Source organism: Ahaetulla prasina, chromosome 7 (genome assembly GCF_028640845.1).
Source record: "Ahaetulla prasina isolate Xishuangbanna chromosome 7, ASM2864084v1, whole genome shotgun sequence".
Taxonomy (NCBI): domain Eukaryota; kingdom Metazoa; phylum Chordata; class Lepidosauria; order Squamata; family Colubridae; genus Ahaetulla; species Ahaetulla prasina.
In genome coordinates, this window is record NC_080545.1 from 46376143 (window position 1) to 46400081 (window position 23939).

The 23939-nt window shown below is 37.6% G+C and overlaps 1 protein-coding gene across 6 annotated transcripts in view; it reads left to right on the forward strand.

Moving 5' to 3' along the window:
* Window positions 1-23939, forward strand: part of MON2 (MON2 homolog, regulator of endosome-to-Golgi trafficking) — an 85050-nt gene that overhangs the window by 53274 nt on the left and 7837 nt on the right. For 2 of the 6 annotated variants that reach the window (XM_058191165.1, XM_058191163.1), the window contains 9 exons: window positions 801-976; window positions 6981-7143; window positions 8292-8585; window positions 12140-12338; window positions 13447-14075; window positions 19846-19989; window positions 20450-20467; window positions 20728-20856; window positions 22276-22466. In XM_058191165.1, coding sequence (XP_058047148.1) covers window positions 801-976; window positions 6981-7143; window positions 8292-8585; window positions 12140-12338; window positions 13447-14075; window positions 19846-19989; window positions 20450-20467; window positions 20728-20856; window positions 22276-22466 — 1943 coding nt within the window. Of the gene's footprint in view, window positions 1-800; window positions 977-6980; window positions 7144-8291; window positions 8586-12139; window positions 12339-13446; window positions 14076-19845; window positions 19990-20449; window positions 20468-20727; window positions 20857-22275; window positions 22467-22723; window positions 22788-23939 lie in introns of all 6 variants that reach the window. The other 4 variants (XM_058191166.1, XM_058191164.1, XR_009156125.1 and 1 more) reach the window with 3 other exon arrangements.

Sequence of the window (23939 nt, forward strand, 5' to 3'; positions counted from 1 at the left end):
TAATTGCATTCAAATTTAGTTATAGAGTAGAACTAGAATTTCAATATCATGTTATTTGATTAAAATGTTGTTCTGCTAATCAATGGGTTTCCTAGAAAATTATCTGTTTATTGGACTGAATAATGGTGCACTGATAAATAGCCCTGTAAATGTATTTTCCAAAGAAAACCCCATTTAGTTGACAGAATACTGCAGCCCAGATAGAATAAAAATACATAATGAGCAAGTTATGGCATATACAATATATATCATGACATCAATTTATTAGTGATTATATTGTTATCAGATATTACTAGATGTTAGAAGATGTGGCCCTACATGTTACTATTATAAGAGGGGAGTTTAAAATGTCTTAAAGCTACAAAGTATAGTCTCCATAATTTAGAGATATGAAGTCTGTCTATTGCTATTTATATGATAAAGTCTCCTTAAATAAAACTGACAGTTATAGAATAGTGAACAAGGTTGGGTGTAGACCAGTCTAGTCATTAGTATGGTAAGTAACTTTTCTCCACTTGTTTGTTTTCAATCCCAGAGGAAACATCTTTCCTACACTTAGAAGTTGTATAGTCACATTTATCTACTGGTGTTTCCAAGCATGGCACTATGGGCAGGAGGTTAATCACAAAATTATAATGATAGAGAATTTGATTTTGATCACTCATGAGACAGTTGAAGCATTATTTTATGTTGTTTCTAATTTTATGTTATATTACAGATGTTTGCAACAGATAACAGTAACTATCTTACCATTTCTAGTTCTTTTATTATGAATAATATTTTCATTTCTTTTTTTCCAGAGGCTTCAGCTGTTGTTACTAAACCCACTGAAAGAGCTGTCAAATATCAGTCACCCTGATATTAGACTCAAGCAATTGGAATGCGTTTTACAGATTTTGCAAAGCCAAGGGGACAGTCTAGGGCCTGGATGGCCCTTGGTGCTTGGAGTTATGGGAGCAATTAGAAGTGATCAAGGGTAAGTATATTGTATTTATTTATTTTATTTAAAATATTTACATGTCTGATTATCTTACCTGCCCACACTTCTAGTAGGGTACCACCAATAACTAAAACCAAAGATGGTAATATTGGAAGCTGACATTTCAACCAGCACAACCCAATACACTAAATACAATCCCTAGGTTTTAACCTTACCCCTAAAGGACAGGACGTAGTAATATACTACAATTGAGGGTGAACTTATTAATAATTGATGGCAAAATTATTAATAATTATGAAATTATTAATGTGTCTGTCTAATTTTACAGACATTATAACAAAACCTAACTACAATCAAAGAAACTACATTTTACCGGTAGTAGCTGTGCTGTCAGTGTTCCAAGTAATGCACCCAAAGAAAGCAGAACTCAGAGGCAGAGTAGATTCCTCAAGGAATGATTTATTGAATACATCATATTGGCACAACTGGTGAAACTGATTCTGAAGGTTTCCATGGTTTTCACCTAATTAAAAAAGTAAAAGTTACCCCCTTTCCCCAAGTCATTATTCACATTGTCAAATCTCTTTGCAAGTCCCATTCTAACCTCTCAACATTGTTGGAAATGGAGGTGGGGGTTAGTTTTACTTACAGATTTCTTGCCAGCAAAATGCTTCTCAATTCTTGGTTGTTTTGCAGTTTTCACTGGTGGGAGAGATCCCACCTCCATCTCTTTGTTGTTGTGTTTCTTTCTTTTTCCCATGCCTTATTAGTCCCCGGCAAAAACAAAAACTTTTGTCTGTGTTATGGTCTACGCTGTTATCTTCTCCGAAAAATATTACTTAAATAAAAAAGAATCCCAATGGGAGTACTAAAAATTGATAAAATAAAATAAAACCAAGAAGCACTACTGCAAACATGCTTTAGCAGCCCTCCAGCAGCCTTCCTCTCCCCCATCAGTCATATTGTCCAATCGAGGTACTGGCCGATTGCTTGGTTACTCCACTCCTCCTCTCCAAGATGGCCTCAGCCAGACTTGCTTCAGGGTTGACAGTCAGCACCTCCTTAACTGACTAGCTCCTGAAAAAGAAAAGAAAAAACCATATAGAGGTTAATTAGTGCTCAAATTAATCACCTCTTCCTCTCCCAGAGGTCCCTTTGGTTTTTGAGGGTATTTTTCATGGAACTGTTTGACCAGCCTGTTTGCCTTTACATCCCAGCTCTTTACCCATGTAGCTTCCATTGTACTAAGTATTGCAATCTCCGTTTATACAATCTGGAATCTAGCATTCTCTTTATTTTGTAATGCATTTCCCCTTGCACTAAGATTGGTTTTGGGGCTGCCCTGTCTACTGGCCTCAGCTGGGAATCTACCACCGGTTTTAGCAAGCTGCTGTGAAAGACCAGATGCACTTTTCCTAGTAGGCAGAGGAGTTTCAGCTGTACTGTAACTGTGTTACTCACTTTCACTATTGGAAAGGGTCCTATGACCTTTGGCCCTAGCTTCTTGCAGGGGAGTTTTAGCCTAAGAATTTTGTTGAGAGGTAAATTTTGCTCCCTATCTGGAAAGGCTTCTGAGGGGCTCGATGTTTATCGGCTTGCACTTTATGAGTCTTTGCTGCTTCTTAAAGGGCATGCTTTGTATTTTCCCAGGCTTTTTTTAGGGACTCCATCCATTCAGTTAAAGACATGGAGGAGGGCGGCTCTCTCAGGAGCTCAGGCATGGGGATGAATTCTATGCCACTGGTGATCTGGAAAGGGTGTAAGCCAATGCTACTGTGCACCATATTATTGTATGCCACTTCGACAAAAGGCAGTAATTCTGCCCAATTGTTTTATTGGTAATCAATGTAGCATCTTAAATATTGTTTAACCATGCTGTTAGTCTATTCCATGGCCCTTTTAGTACTCATGTGAAAGGCCAAACTAAGTCCCTGTGAGAACCTAATGGATTGTATAAACTCCCTCCAGAACTTAGCTGTAAATTGGACCCCCCCGTCAGAGATTATTCTACGAGGAACACCATGTAGGCTATAGAAACGTTTTATGAACAGTTGGCCAGCTTGTGGGCTGATGGGAAACTTGAGCAGGCTGTGAAATGGGCTTGTTTTGAGAACAGGTCTATCACGGTCCAAAGGACCATGTTGCCACCACTCTCAGGGAACTCTATTACCATTTCCCCTGAAAATAAGACCCTGTCTTATATTTTTTTGAACCCGGAAATAAGTGCTTGGCCTTATTGCCATGCGCTCAAAAGCCCGATTGGGCTTATTATCGGGGGATGTTTTATTTGGGAGGAAACAGGGTATACAGTCCATGACAATTTCTTCCCAAGGTCGGGATGGGTCTGCCACTTGTTGGAGCAACCCTAGGGGCTTCCCTGGTCTTTTCTTCATTGCTGCACAGGTTGCACAGCTTTTGACATATTTCTCAATGTCTCCTTTCATTTTTGGTCACCAAAATTGTCTCCTGGCCAGGTACAAGGTTTTCAGGGTCCTGGGTCGTGGGTCTTTTGGAGTATCTGGAGGTGCAAGCTGCTGGAGACATATAGCTTGGAGTCCTTCCAGGCTTGTTTGTCCCTAACAGTCAGTTCCCCTCAGTTATCCTTGTACCACAGATCAGCAGTCAATTTGGTTTTTAGTTTTTGAGATAAACCTCCGCCACCTCTGGCTCTTTGTTGTTGCGCTTGTCTTCTGGTGGTGGCTTGTGTCGCCGGTTGGTGGGGGGGGAACCATGGTGTAGTACGCCTTGATAGTACACTTCTCAGAGATCTAATTTGGTGAATACTTTTTCCTTTGTCAAGTCTGCTAGAAGGTCTTCCATGGGGGGAGTGGGTACAGTATATATTTTCCACACAAATGGTGTTAATTCCTCTAAAATCTACACATAGCCTCATAGGCATGTTGTTTTTCTCTTTGAAGAAGACTGGGGTGGCCACCCTTGACTTTGCTTGTTGTATGAACCCTCTAGATAGGTTCGTGTCAATGTACTCCCTCAGTTCCTTTATTTCTTTATGGACCATGGAGTACATTTTCAGTTTGGGTAGTTTCTCCCCAAGCACAAATTCTATAGCGCATTTGGTAGGACGGTGAGGAGGCGGTAGGGTGTTGCTGAACACTGAACATGCCTGCTAGATCTTGGTACTCTCTGGGGATTTTTGGCATCCCTGAGAGCTGTTTGGACATGATTTTGGCCCTCTTGTCTCACTTTGGTCTTTCAGCCATTGGACAGCTCCCCCCATGGCCACTTCAGAGGGAGGAAGAGGGTTTATTCCCAGTCTAAGCTTTTGGTCACCCCTTCCCACCAGATGGTAGGGGCCCATTTGTCTAGTCACGCTAGTCCTAGAATCACTGATTCGGTCATCTTTGGCATCACTATGAAATGGATGAGCTCCCAGTGCCGGCCCATCTCTAGCATTGTTGGTTCAGTGAGAAGTGTGGCAGGGGCTCCCCCTATCAGCAATCCATTGACCTGCTCGAACCATATAGGCTGGGTCATTGTTTTCATCCTGATCTCCAAATTTAGGACCATGGGCAGGCTGCTTAGGCAAAAGGTGATGCCCGTGTCTATGATGTCTTCCATCTCCCCCTGTACCCCAGTTTTTGGAACTACTAGTCTCAACTGGATGGCGAATGGGTGGATGGCTTCACTTACCATCAGGTCATCCTTGTCGTCGCTGTCATAGGGTGTGGGCAGCCAAGGTTGCAAGGCCGGCATTCTTTCTTCCCTGCTTGGGGGAGGGGAGACCTCAATGGCCTGGCGGGCGAATTTTCCACTTTCTGGGGTGACTTCCTAGGTTTTGTCGGCTCCAGGATTTTCCCTTTTTGTTGAGGAGCCGGGGCCAGGCATTTAGCTGCCTGGTGGCCTTGCTGGCTGTAGCAGAAGCATTTGATGGGCTGTTCTGAAATCCCTCCCAGCTGCCCTTTGGCCTGGCAGGGGTTGGTCACCGACCAAGTTGGTGCCTCTCGGGTTGGCTCTTTGGCTTCCTTTCTGTGGACCCACGTTTCTTGTGCAGGTTGAATTTGAGGTCCATGGCCACCGCCATTCGGTACCATTCATGGATGCGATCAGGGACCCCTTGACAAATTCATGTGTGAAATAGTTCTGAGTCTAAGCCTTCTTTAAAGAAGTAGACCAGGAGCCGTTCTGGCCAGTGCCGCAGTTTCCTAGCAATTCTTTTAAATTCCCTGACATACTCTTTGGCAGGGCAACTCTTCTGCTTGATTTCGTTATCTCTGCTACAGCTTGCTGGGCTTGGGACTCATCTTCGAATCTGGCCCTCAGCTGCTGCAGGAAGGTGTCAGTGTTTCCCATCTTTGTCATGGAGCTGGGTTACCCATTCAGCCACTTCCCTTCTTAGGTTTACAGATACAGCTTGGACCATGGCTTGGTTGGTGGGGTAGCTATGGCCATGGTCATCAATGTGAGCCCACACTTGGTTCAGAAAGAATGTGAGCTTATTCTTGTCCCCATCGAAGATGGCTTTGATCGCTGGCAGTGCAGTGGGAGGTGGAGGTGGAGAAGCAGGCACAAGGTGCTGCGGTGGCACCCCTACAGGGTCCCTCTGCATTTGGGCCCAGCTGTGCCTGGGGTAGTAAGCCCAGCCGGGAGGCACCTGCCACGCTAGCAGTTGGTGTGGATGACCAAGTGGGGCTGGCCCTCTAGGAGGTCTTGGTGGACTTCATCACAGCCAAGGGGACCAGCAGAGGGCTGGATGGTCGGGCTGTTGGGATTGAGGCTTGTTCTCTGCTGGGAGGGAACATTGGAGTTGGCTGGCTTAGGATCACTCTGGCCCACTCAACCTGGCGTGCTTGCCCCAGGCTTTCAAGGCTCATCCTGTTGAATATCTCTGGTAAGGCCTCCAAGGTCTGGCTGTGGAATTCCATCTGAAATCTCCAGTCCCCAGATGAATCCAGTTCCAGAGGTCCCCTTGTCCCTTGCCCAAAGAAAGCAGAACTCAGAGACAGATAGATTCCTCAAGGAACAATTTATTGAATACATCATCTGGCACAACTGGTGAATACTGTCTCTGAAGATTCCCACAGTTTTCACTTAATTAAAAAAGTAAAATTTCCCCCCTTTCCCCAAGTCATCAGTCACATTGTCCAATCGAGGTGCTGGCCATGGTTACTCCACTCCTCTTCTCCCCAGCCATCTGTTGGAATGTCCTTAGTTCCCACAGGAAAAATTTTTGTTTTGACTGTAAAACCCCAGCTATCTATTTCCTCCCTCCCTATCCCTTCTTCTTCCTTGTGACAACCGTGAAGCCTCCAAGATGGCCTCAGCCAGCTTACTTCAGGATTGACATGTGCATAAAAAAGATCAGAATTACTGGGATATTTTGTGTCAAGTAAGAAGTTAAAATGAGTCCTTGAAGATGAGATCTTTATAGAGGGTGCAATACAGCAGGACGTGGTTTCAATAACCCCCTTGTCCACAGGGGCACAGTCTCAACTTATATGGAACTTTTTTGTATCAGCCCTCCAGAACTGCTATGGGCAAAGTGTTAGATCTAGTTAGTGCCCTCCAAAATTTAGGGACAGGAGATACATATTTCACTGATTTATGAAGGGAGCCTATCTTCTCAAGAAAACATTCTTGGGTAAAGCAGACAACTCCTGATCTTTAATACTATGTTTAAATGCATTAAATACACATTTACAGTCCATCATTAGAAACTCCTCCTTGCAGAGGCCAAGATTTTGGAGTTTTAATTAAATAGTCTTAATCCATGTTGATTTACAGTTATCCTCCATAAGGATACGACTCAAATCTATAGGGAAGAACAATAGTTTCAGCCGATGTATTATAATGCAAACGCATGCACTTCTTTCAACATTTATAAGTTTAAATAAATGAATAAATAAACAAATATGATCATGTGACAATGGGGGAATCAGGAGTTGTAACTTCAAGGATAGGTCACAGATAGCTTTCTTTAAATCCGTCGTAACTTCAAACGATCATTAAACAACTGATCATAAGTTGAGGACCATATGTATCATAACTCTTATTTATAAATAACTATTGATTTTGTTAATAGAGAGTCTCTAATCCGGACTGCATTCCAGTGTCTCCAGTTGGTTGTGACTGACTTTTTGCCAACAATGCCATGTACTTGCCTACAGATAGTAGTAGATGTCGCTGGAAGTTTTGGGCTTCACAACCAAGAACTAAACATCAGTTTAACATCAATTGGTCTTTTGGTGAGGCTTCATTTATTGTTACTTTTACTCCCTAAATATGTAGATTTTTATGTGAAGGTTTAAACTGATATTCTGCTTTCATTTTCCTATAAATAAACCAAATTAAATCATGTTAGAGATTGCTTCTAAATAAATATGGTGTAATAAAAGTTTTTGGCAAATATATGTTAACAATAAGTATTCTTATTATGGTCAGCAGGGAGCCATAGCACAAGCTTAAAAGAAAAGGTTGAATATAATAGTCCAGCTACCATTTTTAAACTGTCACTAGCATATTAATACAGTGAAAGTATAAAACCTAACAATAGAGTTTGGTACCACATTTTTAGATCTAACTAAAGAGAAATTAATTTGGGATTCGCTAACCTATCAATCATTAATATACTATCACATTAATGCACTAATATACACTGTAACATGCTCTTATAGTAACCATGTGCTTAATGCTATGGATTATTGTTTTAACCAAGCTTTACTTACTCCTGGTTGTACCTGTTAATATAATAGGGCATCCAAGTACTGTACATATATCTGTATCATTGAAATAAAAGTCACTAATCTTAAAATATGATATATAAAATATGTGTTCTGTATAAAATAGCAGACACAATTGCCATTTTAAGTGTTATTTTTTACTATACAAAGTAGGACATACTTTGTGTAATATCAGCAACCTGATTAAAATTGGAGCTAGTCCATTTAAAGCATACATATAAATACTTAAGTGATTGTTGTTGTTTTTTAAAGAAAATAGTTCACTTCTAAACCAAAATGTTTTTGATGAAATTCCATTTCTGTGGGAATTTGGCTAAAATCTGCTTTTTCATCTTACTGGTTTTCATAAAAAAAAGGAAATGCCAAAATGTTCTATAATATTTTTAAGTATTCAAACTAATAATCACGTATTTAAGAAGGAATATCCCTAACAATAGTTCCTCAAAATGCCTACATGCATCAATCAATCCATCATAACTGGTGCCTAAAAATAATGCCATGCTAAAACAGCTAAATGTTCAGAACAATTCATTTTAATTTATAAAATATATATTGTCATTTTCACTGGGTTTTTTTTTTTTACATTTCCAATGCAGGATTGCCACTCTTCTTTGTGTTTAGTCACTTACAAAGAAGTATTTTTTGTTTTCTAGTGGAATATTTCAGACTATTTCTTCCAAAGAGGTGAAATTATTGAAAAGGAATTAAACAAGGAAGAAACAATGTTACAGAAGCAAGCAGAAGAAAACGGGATAACATTGAACCGTCCCTTCCATCCAGCACCACCATTTGATTGCCTCTGGCTTTGCCTATATGCCAAACTAGGTGAACTCTGTGTAGATCCACGCCCTGCAGTTAGAAAGAGTGCCGGGCAGACTCTATTCTCTACAATTGGTGCTCATGGAACTTTACTTCAGCATTCAACATGGCATACAGTTATATGGAAGGTACTGATATTTATATGTAATGATATTTTTCTTACAATATGCTTGATTCTAGTTCTTTTTATATAATATAAGACAAAATTATCCTTTTTATTAGATTTTAAAGTACAAATTGGGATGTGTACCAATTTTTTTCTGTCACCAATCTTTCCAGGCCTGTAAATTACATTTGACTGTATTTGCAACATGTGTTTTGTAGTGATTTATCATATAACATATTTTTTGGACTATAAGACGCACCAGTGTATAAGATGCACCAAGATTTTGAAGAGGTAAGCAATGAAAAAACGTGTTTGCCCTCCCCAGCCCCCAGGAGCGCTCTGCAGAGTGCTCCTGCGGGTGAGGGAGGGCAAAAATGTGATGCATGGGGGGGAGGCCAAAAAAGGGCCTGTTTTTCACAAAAATGGGGCCCACAGAGGGTTTGGAAGGCCTGCTGAGGGCTCCTGTGGGCTGGGGGAAGCAAAAACGCCCCCATTTTTACAAAAACGTGATCTGTTTTCTCAAAAAATGGGCTCATTTTTGGCCTCCCAACCCCCCACCCCCACGTGTCACATTATTGCTCCCCAGCCCCCAGGAGCACTCTGCAGGCCTCCCAAGCCTTCTGCGCATCCCATTTTTGTAAAAAACGGACCCATTTTTCACAAAAACAGGACGCATAGGGCTAGGCTTCGAGACGCCAAAAATGGATGTATTCGGTGTATAAGACACACCAACATTGCCACCCTCTTTTTTTGGGGGGGGGAGTGCATTTTATACTCCAAAAAGTATGGTACATATAATGAGAAAGTATTCAGACCCCCATCACTTTTGTTATGCTGCAGCCTGATTTCTACAGTTGTTAAAATTCATTTTTTCTTATTAATCTACACTCAGTACTCCATAATGACAAAGTAAAAACAGAATTTTGGAAATGTCTGTAAATTTATTAAAAAGAAAAAACTGAAATATCACATTGGCATAAGTATTCGGATCCTTTGCAACAAAACCTGTAATTTAGCTCTGGTGCCTCCCATTTGTCTTGATCGTTGCTAACATGTTTCTACACCTTGATTGGAGTTGACCTGTGATAAATTAAATTGCTTGGACATGATTTGAAAGGCACATACCTCTCTATAGAAGTCTTCACAGCTGACAATGCATACTGTAGCAGAGCAAAAGCCATGATGTCAAAGGAACTGCCTACAGAGCTCAGAGACAGGATTATTGCAAGGCACAGATCTGGGGAAGGCTACAGTAAAATTTCTGCTGCACTGAAGGTTCCTAAGAGCACAGTGGCCTCCATAATTGTCAAATGGAAGACATTTGGTGCAACCAGGACTCTTCCAAGAGCTGGTCACCCAGTCAAACTGAGCAATCGGGGGAGAAGGGCCTTAGTAAGAAAAGTGACCAAGAACCTGATGGTCCCTGTGACTAAGCTCCAGAGATCCTGTGTGGAGATGGGACAGAGTTCCAGAAGGACAACCATCACTGTGGCCATCCACAGCTCTGGGCTTTATGGCAGAGTGGCTAGATGGAAGCCTCTCCTCAGCGCAAAACACATGAAAGCCTGCTTGGAGTTTTCAAAAAAGCTCCTGAAGGACTCTCAGACTGTGAGGAACAAGATTCTCTGGTCTGATGAAACCAAGACTGAACTGTTTGGCCTCAATTCTAAACTATTGTCTGGAGGAAACCAGGCACCGCTTATCACCTGCCCATCATCATCTCAACAGTGAAGCATGGTGATGGCAGCATCATGCTCTGGGGGTATTTTTTAGCAGCAGGGACTGGGAAACTGGCCAGGATTGAGGGAAAGCTGAATGGAGCGAAGTACAGGGATATGCTCAATGAAAACCTATTCCACAGCACTCGGGACCTCAGAATGTCCCAAAGTTCACTTGACAACATGACAATGATCCTAAGCACACAGCCAAAATAACACAGGAGTGGCTTAGGGACAACCTGTGAAGGTCCTAGAGTGGCCCAGCCAGAGCCCTGATTTGAACCCTTTGAACAACTCTGGAGAGAACTGAAAAGGGTGTCCACTGATGGTCACCATCCAACCTGACTGAGCTGGAGAGGATTTGCAAGGAAGAATGACAAAAAATCCTCCAATCCAGGTGTGCAAAGCTTGTCACATCATACCCAAGAAAACTCGAGGCTGTAACTGCTGCCAAAGGTGCTTCAGCAAAGTACTGAGTAATGGGTCTGAATACTTATGATAATGTAATATTTCAGTTTTTTTTCTTTTTAATAAATTTACAGACATTTTTAAAATTCTGCTTTCACTTTGTTATTATGGGGTACTGAGTGTAGATTAATGAGAAAAAATGAATTTCAACAACTGTAGAATCAGACAGTATAACAAAATTGACAAACGTAAAGGGGGGGTCTGATTACTTTCTGAATGCACTGTATATTACATATAAGCAAAGATATTGAGTGTATGGCTTCACTTTTTTTTCAGCTGTATTATGTTATCTTTTTGCATCCTACCTAAGTTGGAAACTAAATTCTGAGAGGAGTGCTCTGACACTCCAGAAAGTTTCTCTTACATATATGAAAAATAGATATAGGTATAATTTGCTAAAAAGTGAGATTAGTTATTTCTGTCAACAGGTAAAAGATCAAATATAGTTTATAGAATTAGAAGATTGAGTCATACTGTTGAAAAGGCAACTACTTGCTTCTTGAAAATTGAAGTTTTTGCTTTGAAAAGTCAAAGAAAGCTATGTGGACTGTTTCTTGCACATCATCAAATTACTGTATTGGATTGCAATTAAATACTGTGTATGGAAACCAACAACATACATCATTTAGCAACTGCAATTGGTTTCAGCAAAATTGTTACTGAAAAACAGCAACTAAGCAAAATATGTGACTGAACTAGAGAGATGGTAAAAATCACTGATTGCTGTCCTCTCATTTAGATAAAGTTCTCTTATACAATGTCCTCTTCACTTTTTTCTTTTCTTTTTTTTTTCTTTTCTTTCTCTTTTTTATCTAAATCAATTTTGTGTTTTGAATCCCTAGTTAATGGAATCAATATTTTCACTTGAGCATATTTTTAGAATTCAGTGAAATTATAAAGTGGCCTAATATGATTCTAATTCTTTATTACAGTATAAGCAACAACTGTTTCATTATAATTAATATTTTAAAATTCTATTCAATTTCAAAGGAAAAGCACTTAAAGAAGCTAGCTCTGTTGTAACACTTACATCTGTATCAAAGGCGGTAACTAACTTAAAATTATATGGTAGTAAAATTAAAATGAGAGCCAGTTTAGCGTAGTTTCTAGTAGTAGGCTAGAAACTGGAAGCCTGTTTTAGGCATGAAGCTAACTGGATGATTTTGGACCAGTCCCTCTTTCTCGGCCTTGGAAAATAAAATGGAAAATCCCTTCTGCAAATCTTGCCAAAATTGCAGGGACTAGTCCAGGTAGCTGCCAGGAGTCAAAACTGATTTGAAGTAAAATGAAATAAAATACCAATTATAAATTCTTCATTAGAGAAAAAACATTTGCCAATGTGTTTATTTATTAATTAGATATTAGTTTAAAGATCTTAAATATTTTATAGGTTCTCTTTCATTTGCTGGATAGAGTGCGGGAATCTTCTACAACTGCTGATAAAGAGAAGATTGAATCTGGTGGTGGTAACATTCTTATTCACCATTCACGAGATACAGCAGAGAAACAGTGGGCTGAGACATGGGTACTAACATTGGCTGGAGTAGCTAGAATATTCAACACAAGACGGTATTTGTTGCAGTCCTTAGGTACAGTGAATTCTTATTTATGTTTAAGACAGGTTTTTATATAGACATTTTGGTTCTGCAGATGTATTTTGCATGAATAAGAAATTTAATTTTCATCTTGATTATATTTATAACTCTTATTTTAATACAAATTTGGTTAATTTATTTACTTCATTATGTCATAAGATTTTCTTGCCGATTCTGCATTAATTGAAAAGTAATTTCTTCCTTTTATGACAAAAATCCTATTTTCTTATTGTTAATTGGATCTGAATTTAATGAATTTCAAGTGCAACCAAAAACTTTCTACCAAAACAGCATCCCAAGGTACCAGAGTCCACTGTTTTTGAATTAGTTCATATGATTCTTTTAAGTTTTCATCATTTATGTACAGGTAGTCTTCACTTAGCGAAGGTAATTAGGACTGAATGTCTGATGCTAAGTGATGCGGTTGTAAAATGCAATTTCATGTAATCAACCACTATGGAAATTCTGGCTCTTGTCAAACAAACCCATTGCATTAAGTGCAGTGTCATGTGATTATCATTTGCAATCTCCTGCCAATTTCTCCATTAACTTTGCTTGAAAGAAGACAGCAATAAAGGTAGTAAATGGCAATTATGTGATTGCAAGATGCTGCAGTGTTGTAAGCTAGTCACCAAGCACCTGGATCATGATCATAATCATGAGGACTAATAAACAACCACTCGTTCAGTACCAGCATAAGTTTGTATGGTTGTTGAACAAGTAATCATTAAGCAAGGACTATCTGTAACTATCACACAGATAGTTGTATCATGATACAAACGTGGTGAAATGACACAAATGATGTAAATTAAGCTTTAATTGACATTCTGCTTTAACAGAAGACTAACCCTAACTCTGAAATGGTATCCTAACTTGAATTTGGATCGTATTGTTTAATAGTGGATTGGGCAGTAGATTTGGGATGGTGTCCACGGAGGTAGAGTGGCTAATGAAATTTCACACATCTTTGGACAGTAGTATAATGTATCTTATTTTGTATACTTTATAACAAATCATTTTTTCTCTAACCAGTGAGCTATTTTTAATACATATCATAGTAATAATGAAGCATATCTTACTGAGCTTTCTTTTTCCCTAATAGGAGATTTTTCTGAAGCTTGGGATGTTCTTCTTGATCACATTCAGTCAGCTGCACTCAGCAAAAACAATGAGGTTTCTTTGGCTGCTTTGAAAAGCTTTCAGGAAATCTTACAAATTGTATCTCCTGTTAGAGAAACTGAGAAACCTGATACACCACCTGCTATTAATGTTCCTGTGCCTGTCCTCATAGGATCAGTGACTGCCACTGGCCTTGGAAGATCTTTTATGAGAACTGATTCTATAGGAGAAAGGATTGGAAAATATAGTGCAACTGAGCCCCCTGTGATAACTGATGAAATTGAAGACTTGGAGCTTTGGTGGGCTGCATGGAACAGTTGGTTTAGAATTGGTTCAGAAAGTACAAAGCCCCCAGTTTCTTTCGATAAAATGACTTTTATTCCCAGCCAGCCTTTTCTTACAGCTTTAATACAGATATTTCCAGCCCTTTATCAACACATTAAAACAGGTTTCAGTATGGATGATCTCCAAAAACTAGGCGTCATTCTACATGGTGCAATCTCTGTTCCAATCAGTTCTGATGCATCTCCTTTCATCTTACCATCATATACTGAGGCAGTTCTAACAAGTTTGCAAGAAGCTGTACTTACGGCTTTAGATGTCTTACAAAAGGTAACACAATTTTTAAATACTTTATGAAAAGCACTCAATTTCTTTTACACTGTCATCAATGGCCTTATATAGTAATAACCATAATTAACTTTAATTACTTAAAATAATTTTCCTACTTCTTGAAAAAAATACTGTTTCAAGTGTCTTCTCAGTATTCTTTATTCAAAAGATCTGTCACAACATAAATTGTTACATTTTTAATTTATTATTTATGTATTTATTTTTTTTACATTTATCCCTCAGATAGGGACTCTGGGCAGTATACAATAAAATGTTAAAATATAAAACAGTACATTTAAAAGTTAAAAATTTAAGAGGTGGCAGATTAAAATTAGTTAAAAGATGATTCAGAAACTAACCAGCCCCACAGCTGTGTGCTTCTCTGAGCTTCTCATGCAAGGCCACAGAGCCATGTTTCAACTACTTTTCAGAAAATTAGGATAGTGGGGGGTCTGCTTCACCTCCGGGGGAAGAATATTCCAAAAGCAGAGAAGGCTCTCTTGCTAGATCCTGCCAGTCAGAGTTCTTTAACATTATATTCAGTATATATTTTCTGAATCAAGAAAATGTTTTTTAAAAATACAAAGCTGAAATTAATTTGCGGTGCTGTAATGCATTTAAAATGTAATGTACATGTAAAATATAAATTAAATTGATAGATCTTGATCAGTATAATTCGCATCCAATAATGTTTCAGTGAAATTAATGAAACTTGCCATTACACTTAACTATATCTTGTTGATTTCAGTGGGATTTATATTCATTATTTCTTTTTTAAAAAGTATTTATACTACCAATTAATGTTACCAGTTTCTTACATAATTTCTTCATAATTCCTTTTTGTTTTCTAAAAAAATCTAAGTTTTTTATATAAAAACAAACTAACTTGGAGAATGAGTGCTCATTAGCTTTGTCTTAAATAAGTATTCTGTTAACCTCAATTTTGTTGATAGAAAAAAATCCTATTGGATGAGGTAATTCTCATAATCAGAGATTTTTATTTCTGCATTTTGGGGAAAGGATTTTAAGTCCTGAAACAGGCTTTTTTTTTCCCAGAGAAGAAGTTCTGAATAATTTTTCCAACAATGCTAATGAGTCTAGCATATATTTATGTGTATGCTTGTGTGTGTTTGTGCGTGATGACATATGAAATGCTTTGTATTCATTACGTACAGGAACTCTGCTTCCCCTAAGTTTCTCTCAGGACATTGAAAACTTACTTGGTTTAGGAGTAAATATAACAGCTTATACGCCCTAGGCAAAATGTACTTAACATTGTTCGGAAAACACTCTATAATTGTATACTGAATAAACCTATGAGATTTCATTCCTATGTCAAGGACACCAGAGTTTTTCAGCTTTTTCCTACTTCTGTCTGCAGGCATAATTAACATTTATGGGTAACTCTGTCCAGGGTGTGTGTGTTTGCCTAGTAAAAATAATCAGAAAAAGAAATGCAAGTCAAGATGATGAGGCAGCAAATAGGAACAGGTCTGGCTAATTCCTGCTTCAGAACCCAGTTGTGCTCATGGTGACAATATTTTGTCCCTAATTTCTTCTTAGAGACAGAGTTCATCCAACTTCTAAACATCCTGAGTGTCTCTCAGTATACATGTGGTAATGAATCAGCTATAAACAACAATATACTGGCTTGGAAATCTCTAAATTAGAGGTACTAATGTTTAGTAGGTCAAGAGAAACATAAAAATAACTTGAACATAATAGAAATGTATTAAAATATGACAACGAGACAGGATCAACAACAAATTCGTGAGGTATAAAAGTTGATAAATATAAAAATGACTAACAAATATAAAAAAAGAAAATTTACGTAATTTACGTATATAGAAAGAATGAATTACTATAGAGCAGGGGTCCTCAAACTTTTTAAACAGGGCCAATTCACGGTCCCTCAGATTGTTGGGGGAACTAGCATGGCTAGGTGGGCATGTGACTAGGTAGACATGGCTAGGTCATGTGACTAGGTGGGCATGGCCAATTTACCAGTCCATTGAACAATGCACACAAATTAAACTTTAATTTGTTTTGCTTCTGGGGGTGTTTTATTTGCTTTTGTTTGCATGTTGCTCTTTTGGTTGCCTTTTCTTTTTACTAAATCGTTTTTTCAGTTGTTTAGGGGTCTAATGGTCGACTTCAGGAAACTCAGTTTTGCAGCAATTCTTCTCACCCCAGGGAGCTTGAGAAATCTCTCCCTCTCCCTCCCGCTCTCTCTCTCTTTTTCTCTCTCTCTCCACCTCTCTCTTTCTCTCCCTCTCTCTTTCTCTCTCTCCCTCTCTCTTTCTCTCCCTCTGTCTCTCCCTTTCTCTCCCTCTATCTCTCTCTCTCTCTATCTATCTATCTTCTGGAGGCGGGGAAGTGAAAAACGGGCTATTTTTGCCCATTTTTTGGTCGCCTGGGGCATCTGTGCACCCCGTTTTTTTATCCCCCTACCTCCTGAAGCATTCTGCAGGCCAAAACCAGGCAAAATGGCTCATTTTTTGGCCAAAAACAGGCCGTTTTTGTCTGTTTGGGGGTTCCTTTCACCACATACACACAGCCCACCTCCAGAAGCATTCTGCAGGCCAAAACCAGGCCAAAACGGCTCGTTTTTTGCCAAAAATGGGCTGTTTTCATCCATTTTTTGGGCTCCTTTCACCATCACCCACCACCTCCAGAAGCATTCTGGAGGCCAAAATTATTGGGCTTATCTTTCAGTTCTACCCCGCAGGGCTCGCGAAGGCAAGTCCTGTGCTTTGCTGAAGGGTGGGCGGGGCAATGTGGGTGGGGCAACCTTGTGGTCTTGCACGGGCTGGATTAATGGCTTCAGTGGGCCACATGCGGCCCGCGGGCGGTAGTTTGGGAACCCATGCTATAGAGCCACAAAACAGATATCTATAACGATGGGTTAAAAGAAAAGGCAAACATGAGTAAATTGGAATTACTGAAATCTTCAAAAAGAGAACGATGGAACATTTAATGATTTGTATGAAAGGCATTATATGAACATAATTGAAGTAAGGATGGTTTGAAGGACAGAAAGGTTTAAAGAAGTAGAATAAATGGCCTTAGTTGTAAACTAATTGATCTATGTTTCTCATCCTTAACTCTTAATTTCTGTAACATTGCTTACTCTTTTTTTCTCATTATACATAATGAGAAACTGAAAAGAAAAAGTATGATAGGTATATATGTAATACAGATGTAAATACTGTATGCAACGGTACATTTAATCTGTTAACTGAACTTAAGCATTTACCATTTTTTATTTTTAGAATATAAAAGAATAAATTAAGTCATATTCCAGAACTAAATTATTTAATTAGGCATTTTACTTTCACTGATGAAAAGTAACTGTACTAACCATACCAAATAGCTATTTAACTTTATTTCTTTATATTAGTCTAGGGGTTTTATTTTTGTTTACCACTTTGTTTGTTTTGTTTTGTTTTGTTTGCAATAATATTCCATTTATAATTTTGTATTCCAATATTTAATTTCAAAAATATCATGAATTATGGCTTTTTAAAATACAGGAATGCTTTTAAGACATGGTCTCCACATGAATAATGGGTACAGGGTACAAGGATATAGAAATCTAAATGTAGAAGAAAACAGTATAAAAATAAACCAATTAACTGAAAAAAATTATAGTCTTTAGTGCAACGATCTCCAATATTTTGGGTACCAGGGACCGCTTTTATGGAAGACAATTTATCCACAGACCTGGAAGGGTGGTGGTGGTTTCAGTTTCACTTGCTCACCCATCACTCACTTCCAGCTATGTGGCCCAGTTCCTAGCCAAGAGTATTGGGGACCCCTGCTTTAATAGTAAGATGTGTAGTATCACTTAAGAAAGAGAAGTCTTGATCTAACTAAATGAAATTCTTGTCTATGCTGATTTAAATTACTTTGATTGAAAACAATCCAAGCTAAAAGAAGATTCTGATTTAAGACTCAAAGCTGCCCATTTTCTAGAATATAAACATGCAGAGTAAAGGCAAGAGTTACATGAAGTTATCCATCAAATAAAAATGCAGAATATTTATCAATGTTTTGATTCTGGATTCAAGATATAAAATATTAAAAACAATCTCAGTTGTAATGCTTCAACTTTGGTTGTAAAAGAAATGCAGATAAATAGGGAGCAAAATCTCATGCTTCAAAATATAACTCATTAATATCCTCCACATCATCCGATGAAGCCCCTCTAACTGCATACAGAAATGGAATAGCTATTGGCTCATAGAACATTCCTTCTCCCTGCAATTTGGGAATATTATTTATTTATTTATTTTATTCAATTTTTATACCGCCCTTCTCCCGAAGGACTCAGGGCGGTGTACAGCCAAGTAAAAAAATCACAGTATCAATATTAAAAGAAATTAAAACAAACATATTATAAAGTGGCCAGATTTAAAACAAATTGTACTGTTCTAATAAGTTATGGACTGTCAGATAACACATAATAACAGCCAAAATACAGGTAGATGCTCTTTCTAAGCAGATACTCAACAATCATAATGCTTATTCATTCTTGAATTTCTGAATGGACCAATTTCTTGCATATGCCAACTAGAAGATAAATGTATTGACAAATGCTCAATATACAGGTAGTCCTCAACTTACAACAGTTCATATAGTGACCACTTGAAGATATAACAGCACAGAAAAAAGTGACTTATGTCCATTTTTCACACTTATGACCATTGCAGCATCCCCATGGTTATGTGGTTTGAATGCTTGACAAGTGGTTCACATTTATAATGTTTGCAATGTCCTGGGGTCATATCACCTTCTTTTGCGACTTTCTGACAAGCAAAGTCAACCGGTAAACTAGATTCACTTAATAACCATGTTACTAATTTAAGAATTGCAGTGATTCACTTAAAAATGTCATAAAATAAGGTAGTATTCACTTAAAAGTCATAAAATGGGGCAAAAGTCACTTAAATTTCTTATTTAACAGCATAAATTTTGGGCTCAGTTGTGGTTGTAAATTGAGGACTACCTGTAGTATGTAGATTATTTAATATTAATCTAGTTATTACTTGTGAAATAATTCTCTTCAAAAAATACTTGTATTTGTTTCTTCAGATAGTTACAAAAATGAAGTGACAGCTATCTAAGCATTATGTCAGAATATTTTTTGGTGACATAATCTTGCATAAAATGGGACAGATCATTTGAACAAGCATGTCATTCAGATTGTTTTGACCTTTCTATTATCATCACTATAATCTTCCTTCAAAATATTTTCTTCTTTATCAATTAGTTTGGTATTATGTACACCACTATTATTATAGAATTTTGGTTGTATTCTTTCCATAATCTGTAGATAACTCAGGGACCAATTGCCCCTAATTATCTTTTTTCTTTTTTTTTTTTTGGCAATTTGACAAAAATACTACTTCTACCTTTCTGTCTGATCTGTATTTTCCTCTGTTACTATTGTATGTATCTAAGTAAATCAAATGTTAGCTAATCTGAGAGTTTCATTGATTTCTGAATTGTTACCTCTCTAACTAATGTATCAATTAATGTATTTAATGTAAAGTTCAGAGGTTAAGTAATTATCCTTTGAATTAATTCAGCAGACTGGACTGCTTTATCAGTTCAACAGAGTTCATGAAACTTTCTCAGACTAGAAAAACCTAATGCCTACAGCATTTTACATTCCTAAAATATACATCACAAAACTATATGCATATGTCGTGTTTTTGCAAAGAATTAAATATTTTCTGAAAAATTGATTTTTAATTGATTTTTATAGGCTATATGTATAGGTTCAGAAAACATGCAAGTAATGTATCCTGCTATCTTTGATCAGTTGTTAGCTTTTGTTGAATTTTCCTGTAAACCACCACAATACGGACAGCTAGAAACAAAACACATTGCCAATGCAAAATTCAATCAGGTGAGATGTTTTAACTGTTTTACTTTTAAAAGCTTAGATTGAAAAATACATTTAGTTTTGCATGAATTTATAATTATCAACCAACTGAGTTTGGCCAATATTTATGTTACCAACTAATTAAATAAATATGTAAAGTTTTTCAGTTTTCTTTTTTTCTTGTCACTTTCTTTCTTGATATTGACACTCTACTAAGAAAAGAAATTATAAAACCAAAATAAATGTCCTAGTTAGCAAAGATGGTTTAACTAACTTTGCATTTTCCTTTGAATATTAAATCATATATTTTACTATTAATACTTTATTTTATGAAATTCAAACATAATGTCACTGATTTGACTGCATTTGCACTAATAACCAGAAGAATGATTTGCAACCAGAAGAATGATATAGGTAAAATGTATAAAAATATATTAATTTTTCCTTATTCTGTTTATTATGCAACACAATGGAATCACTATAGATACAACTGTTTGCACCGGTGAGTTAAAATTCTTTAAAGATCATGCTTAACATTCTTCCTTCATAAATTGCAATATTGCACGTGCTTAAAGGTGTCTTTGATTCAAAATGTAATTGCCAGTTCAAAATTCTATATATGTGTGTGGGACTGGGAATATCTTTTAAAAAGACAATTCATGGATCAGATATTTTTCTTTTTATAATCTTCAAAAAATGTGCATGCAACCAAACTAGGCCTATTTATTTTCTTTTATACAATCTGTTGTTTGTTTGTTTTAGGCAGAATGGGTAGCACTTAATTATGTACCATTTGCAGAAAGATCTTTAGAAGTTGTAGTAGATCTGTACCAAAAGACTGCTTGTCACAAAGCTGTGGTAAATGAAAGAGTCCTTCAAAATATTATTAAGGTAAATATTTTATATAGATTTTAAGATTACTCTTTAAAATGAGCTGCATTGTTGTTTCCCAAGTCTGAGGTTGGATAACAAAACTTGCATGAAAGCTTAAGAGTGGCTTATTACTATTGTTTTTTCAGTTATTATTTCAAGAATTATACTCTTCCGTATATTTATTCTTTATTTTGTCAATTATCAGTGTGGATCATATTTAGTTATTTCTTTGTAACCCCTTTCTGATAGCAAGTATTATTTGAAGGATATGAAGATAATAGTAATCAAAAACAATACGTTATCTTGTTTTAAATTATTAATTTAATTATCTTTCATGGGGCATGAAGTAAAATCTTCAGTCATGTAAGACTAAAGAGCATTTTAATTCAGAATTCATTCAAGTCTTTATTTCATCTTTGGTACCTACCATATATAATAAAGAGAAGAGGCTGACCAAAGTGTTCAAATGTTTTAAGTCTTTCTACTGTTTTGTAAAGCTGGGCTGAGATAACATAAAAGCATACCTACACCTAATGTGAAATATATCCTTGCTCTTAGCATTCTTTAATGTTTATGAACGTAATGAAAGAAAAACCATGAACACTATATTTCTTGCTATGGGGCTGTTACTTCTTTACATGCTCCCTTCAAATTTTGCAGGTATTTCCCAGAGCTATACAGTGGAGAACCAGCAGTTTTCCTACCATATTTAGAGAATACCTGAAAAATAGTATTTGTAATATCCAGATGTGTGAATCATTGAATATACTAAATGGCATGTCCATTCATTTGAGATGGTTTCCTATCAATAATTTGCAGAAGCAGCATGAAATGCCTTTTAAAAATTCCCCAGATTTCACTCATTCCTAAATGCTACATGTTGTGACTTCTCTTCCTCTATACCCATCCTATCCATTTAAGTCCAGCTAAAGTTATAGGTTGTTTTTTCCTTGCCTGTAAGTGGGATTTAAATGCAAGTACAAGTAGTCCTCGACTTACAACCACAATTGAGCCCAAAATTTATGTTGCTTAGTGAAACATTTGTTAAGTGAGTTTGACCCCTTTTATGACCTTTCTTGCCATAGTTATTAAGTGAATCACTGTAGTTGCTAAATTAGTCAAACTGTTGTTAAATGAATCTGGCCTCGCCATTGACTTCGCTTGTCAGAAGGTCACAAAAGTGTGACCCCAGGACACTGCAATTGTCATAAATATGAGTCAATTGCCAAACATCTTAATTTTGATCACATTACCACTGGGATGCTATAATGGTCATAAGTGTGGAAACTGGTCATGTCACTTTTTTCAGACCCTTTGTAACTTTGAACAGTCACTAAACAAACTTGTAAATCAAGGACTATCTGTACAGCTGAGTTTCATATATGTTTCATATACATATATCTTATTGAAACAAATGTAAATATTTTATTTTGACAGACACTAAGGATGCCTCTTAGTCTGAAATATGCTTGCCCTTCAGAAAGCACATGGAAACTCGCAGTCTCTTCACTCCTTAAAGTTCTCTCAATTGGGTTACCAGTTGCTAGACAGCATGCTTCCTCTGGAAAATTTGACAGTATGTGGCCAGAGTTAGCCACCACTTTTGAAAACTTTTTGTTTACTAAAAGGTAAAGAATAATGTATAGTTGTGGGGCAATGTAGGGAGGATGGAGTTCAAGTGTTTTGAAATAGAATAGTTTGAATTTTTCCCCCATTGTGTCTTTGTATTAAATAATGACAGTGATATTTGGAGTAGTTGCTTTTGGCTTGTTTTTAGTTAGTTGTAGCTGGGTTTTTTGTTTTTTTTCATCCTGTTGTATTATATTAAAATCCCCAAGAAAAGAAACGTAATTTCTGCCAATCTCTAACAAACTTCTTATTGCAGTACTGTAGCTAAAACCTGTCTGATTACCTGAGGGCCTTTCCCATCTCAGTGCTGTCAGAAAGCTGTAAGTGTTACTAGATGAGTTCCCTTATTTGCAAAATATAGATCTACTGTACAGTCTTTCTCTACAAAAAGAATTAAAAAGGGACTATATTGGTCAGTAACCTATTATGGATCTGGAACACTAAACTGATCTAGGTAGAGCTCCTAAACTGCCAGCGGACCAGCACATAATGTACTTTCTAAAACTGGCCTCATACCTAACAGAATTAATTTACTCACAGGACAAAAGAGCCTTTACCAGGGCAAAGTGTGGTGCCATCTTTCAACAATGCTAAAAGGGAGGTACAAAAAATAACCACCTCTCTAAAATAATTGTGACCCTATGTGGATGAAGAAGTATAAACAAATGAGTATTTGCTACTTGCTCAATACAATAACCACGTAAAAGTAACTTTGTTACACAAGTAGTATACCAGGGCCGCATCAGGGTTGTGGTTGATCTTGGGGGGATGGGGCATGGCTGGGTGGTCGCAGCCAATTGTGTGGATGTGGCCAGGATGGGCATGGGCAGCTCAACATCGCTCATGTCAGGCATCTGATGGCCTGGGCAGGGCTGGGGGATTTATTGTCTCCAGCGGAGAAAAGCAAGACCAAGGTGAGCACCAAACCCATCTCCACCAGAGGAGCCTCACTGTCCCTCTCAGGCCATGCAGAGCAGTGGTGGGTTGCTCCCGGTTCGCTCCAGTTCTGGAGAGCCGGTAGTAAAAATCTGCTGGCGTTTGGAGAACCGGTAGTAATGGCTGGCTGGCCACGCCCCCGAACTGGCTCCCCAAACATCAGAGGTTTTTGGGGTTTTTTTACTTTTAAAAGCATCTTTTCTTCAGCCAAGTAAAAAAAAAGTTTTTTTAAAAAAAACCTGATGATCGCGTGGCTGAGCAGGGATGGATCATCAGAACCCTTTAAAAGTTGTTGTTTTTTTTAACAATCTCTTCGGCCGAAGAGGTTATTAAAACAAAAGGTTTTAAAAGGCTCCTCTGGCGATTCCAGCTGAGTTAAGAGCTTTTGGGCTGCGATTAAGCAACTTCAGCTGGGATCCTCAGAGGAGCCTTTTAAAATCTTTTCCTCTGGCCCACCCAATCCCCCCTCCTCGCTTACCTTATTACTGTTCCTTTCGGGCTGGCAAAGCCATGCTTTCCATCAGTTGCATCAGCTA